Source organism: Mus caroli, chromosome 2, assembly GCF_900094665.2.
Source record: "Mus caroli chromosome 2, CAROLI_EIJ_v1.1, whole genome shotgun sequence".
NCBI lineage: Eukaryota > Metazoa > Chordata > Mammalia > Rodentia > Muridae > Mus > Mus caroli.
The window spans coordinates 170845874-170849874 of record NC_034571.1 but is presented as its reverse complement, the minus strand read 5'-3'; the positions used below and the strand labels follow the sequence as shown (position 1 = coordinate 170849874).

The window sequence follows — 4001 nt, the reverse complement described above, 5'->3', positions numbered from 1 at the left end:
CTCACTCTGCAGACCAGGCTGGCCTCAAACTCAGAAATCTGCCTGCCTCTGCCTCCCAAGTGCTGGGTTTAAAGGTGTGCACCACCACCACCCGGCTTACCTAAACTATTTAGGAAGGCCAGAGAAACATAAGCCTGTTTGTGATCCAGAGAGCAGCACTTGTCCGTGGTTCCTGCTACATTTCCTTAAAAGTGACTAGGTTTGGTCAGAGGTAATGCTTTATGGCTTAGCAAGCAGACCTGATTTCAAGTTCCTGCCTTGACTTCCCTCAATGATNGGCTGTAACCTGTAAGATGAAATAAATTCTTCCCCCCATGTTGCATTGATGAAGCTTATTTTTCCCGTCTGGGTCTCACTATGTAGTCTTGGCTGGCCTAGAACTCACAGAGATCCTCTTGCTTCTGTCTCTCAAGTACTGGAACGAAAGATANGTACTACCATTCCCAGCCCTTGACCAAAACATTTTATCACTCCAGGAATGAAAATAGAACACATATGCATGTATACACTCAACCATAGCAAATCTCTCTTCTGTCTTCTGGAGTCTGACACTATGGCTCCATCTTATACCAAAGAAGCAAAGGCCCAGAGAGGTTAGGAACTCTTTCTCCATCAGATAGAGAATGTGAGAGCTGGTGCTAGAACCCGACTCAAGGTCACATCAAATCCCAGTCATAGGCCTTACCACACCCTTATTTAACCAGAACCTGCTCACTCTCTGGACAGAGTTACCGCAGATATTCTTGTAGGACAGTGTCACCCTTTGCAAACCAGTGAATCCCTTCCTTTCAGTACTTAACAGGAGCTTAGAAGTCATCCACCCTCTAGCAGCCTCTGACTCCCACCCTGACTATGGGACAAGCCCATACTCTGGCCCTACTCCTTCCGTGCCTATTCTGGGGCGGGGAATGAGTCTTATCTCCACATCCTCTAAGATACACAAAGCCATATTACAGGAGTGTCATCCATGGCTGCGGCAGATGAAATATAGGCCTCTTGCTGCATCNTTTTACTTCTCTCCCTCCATCTCCTCCCACTGTCTTGTCTTTGATAGTTGCTGCCCTCGTTTGTTCGTTCACTGTCTGTCGGATCTGTCTCTCTCTCCCTCTCCCCCTTCTCTCTCCTTCTCCCTTCCTCCCGCCCTCCCTTTCCTCTCTCCTTTCCTCTCTTTCTTCCTCTCCCCTCCCCTTCCTTCCACCCCCTCTCCTCCATCCATCCCTCGCTCCCTCCCCCTCCTGCCGCGCCCGCCCTTCCTCCCTCCCCTCCACAGCATTGCAGCATTCGCAGACTGCAGCTCCCAGACACCGCCCGCATCCCTCCGGCCTCCGAAGCCCCAGCCGCCGCCAGCACCATGGCCAGCACCGTATCTGGTAGGGCTCGGGAGCCTAGGGGATCATGGGACGGCAGTGGGTCATACCAGAAGCCATTGTCTAAGCAGAGGCCTCGCCTGATGCCGGAGCAAGTTACTGGCTCCGTTTTCCTGTGTCGGACCTTGTGCAAGGCGAGGCTGGGCTGGCCCTGCAAGAACGGGGGTCCAGAGTTCTTAAGGGGTGGAAGGGGACTCAAGTGCGGAGGAGATGCTACTGGACGCGGGGTAGGAGCCGCGCCCTAGGCAGGGTTGAATGAAACCGGGCTCCCCGGGGCATTGCCCCTTCAGGCGCTGGGGTGCGGGGCCAAGGTGCGACTGCCGCAGAGCGGCTTTGCGGATTCTCTGCCTGCGAACAAGAGTGCCTGCAGTTCGGCTAGCAGGTCCCCTAAGGCTCCAGCTACCTTGGGTTTCAGTGTCATTGCGTCTTCATAGGGGGTTGAGGGGGAGGTGGAACCCTCCATAGAAGCCTGGACCTTGGTCCCTGAGAAATGGGGGGAGGGGCGCAGGGACACAGGAGGGGACCTCTCAACCGCGCGGAGAGAGACTGGAGCCTGCGACAAGCGAGGCTTCCTCGCCTCCATTCCCCACTGTGACTGTTGTACAGGGGGACCACCCTCTGCGATGCTAGGGACACCGGCTCCAGCCAGAAGAACCTCCGCCCTTTGCGCCACTGGGTATAGGTGGAGAGGCTACTGCATTTCCAAACCTTTCCGGGGTGTGGGTGGGGTCTGCTTTCATAGGAAGCCTCCCACACCTCAGACTGCNTAGAGGGTCGAACCGAGGCGGAGGAAAGGACACTAGCGGTGTACTAGGTCCCTGCATGGTTGCGGCGGCTCCACTCTTGACCTGAGAGGCTAAAGCTGGACAGCCCCGCCCAGTCCCTAGTCTCAGCAGGGTTTCTTTCTTTCTTTCTTTCTTTTTTCTTCTTCTGGGTGCTTGAGACTGCAGGACGCATGACACCCACCTCCTGACCTTGGTTTCCTCTAAGAACCTCATGGTCTTGCTGCCTTACCTTCCCTCAGCCCAGAAGGCTGATCGGCGGTCAAATAGGTCAATGCGTGGTTCTCTTTGGCTTTGGCCCCAAGTACAAACTCCACCCATTACACGGTTCCGCCCTGAAGTCGCCCCTTAAGGCCAGAGATTTTCAGTTCCAGCCAAGGAGGGGCCCACATGTGTAAAAGACCCTTTAAGCACCAGCTCCAAAAACGTGGCTCAAACCTTACCTTTGTGCTGTAGCCAGACCTGGCCCCCTTTCCATCAGCCCCAGGTAGCGTCTTCCTCTTGCTTAATGTCTCTCACATACCAGTTTCTTATGAGTTATCCTGTCCTCTCCAAAATGCTCACCTTCCTGCAGCCAGATCACANAGCAGGCCTGTCCCCAGGCCCTGCCAGTGGTCACTTGTCTTATCTGTTCCCTGGGGATCTGTCTTCCCAGAAGAAAGCTCCCCATTGTCTATCAAAATAAGAGAAACCATACCAAGGAATATGTCCATGACCGCCAGACACTGCCCCTGATTGCAGCTACAACATATGTTACCTCACTTGCCAGTTGAACACTTGGGTTTCCTGCTTTGACATCAGGAATCTCTGACCTACCTGGACAGCACCCCACCCTTCTCTTCAGGTACTCACTCCTGCTGGGCTGGTACTGCTCTCTGAATTCCTGACAGCATCCACCATGCTGAGGTGATAGTTATTTGGAAGACAGCCTCCTGGTACTGGTTCTTAATTGGATGTTATCTGCTATAAACCTGCAGTACTTTCCCGGTGAATGTTTCACGATCAAGCCAAAATGGCCTTTGAGCAACTGTCAGGTTCAAGGTTCCTGATCTGACCTATGAGGACAGCCTATCAGGGGTTTCGATACAAGATGAGAAATAATAATACGGAAAGCTAGGACCAGCAGGGAAGTAGGTGCTAGCTAGCTCAGACTTGACTTCTGGCCTCTTTCAGGATTCAGGTCTATCCTGCCCTAGACCCTGTCCTACTCCTTGTATCCTGTCTTCTCAGCACAGACTGACCTCCTCTAGATATCCACTAGCTTGTTACTGCCAATCTCTCAGATCCTCTAGCTTCTCATCACATGATCTGAAATATGTCCCTCTACCTCCTTTGTTGGATTAACCTTTTATAGTACAAATACATGAGTGGATGTAGTTTATGAAAAGAGAAAACTTGACTAGGCATGATACACTCAGGAGGTGGAGGCAGGATGATCAGTACAAAGTCAGGCTTTGCTACATAGTGAGTTCAAGGTCAGCCTAAGCTACATTATACCCTGCCTTTATAAAGAAAAAAAGAATAACAACCACAACAAACAAAAAGAAAAGGAGGAAGGAAAGGAAGAAGGGGTAGAAGAAGTGGAGAAGAGAAGAAAAAATAAAGCAAGGCTGGAGAGATGACTCACAGTACAAGAGCAATGGCTGCTCCTCCAGAGGACCCAGGTTTGTTTCTCACCACCCACATGGTGGTGGCTCACAAATCTCTGTANCTCCAGTCTCAGGGAATCTGACTATTCTATTCTGACCTCCACAGACATCAGGCACAAATGTGGTACACAGATGTACATGCAGGCAAAAGAAAAATATGCACCCATACATATAAAATAAAATAAAAAGCATGAAGTCAGCCG

The 4001-nt window shown here is 51.5% G+C and overlaps 1 protein-coding gene across 1 annotated transcript in view; it reads left to right on the top strand.

Annotated features, from left to right (window-relative positions):
- Positions 1-1058: 1058 nt before the first annotated feature.
- Stmn3 (stathmin 3) overlaps positions 1059-4001 on the top strand; it is a 7994-nt gene continuing 5051 nt past the window's right edge. Inside the window, exon 1 of the mRNA XM_021155932.2 lies at positions 1059-1370. Within this exon, the coding sequence (XP_021011591.1) occupies positions 1352-1370 (19 nt within the window). The 5' untranslated portion in view covers positions 1059-1351. The remainder of the gene's footprint in view (positions 1371-4001) is intronic.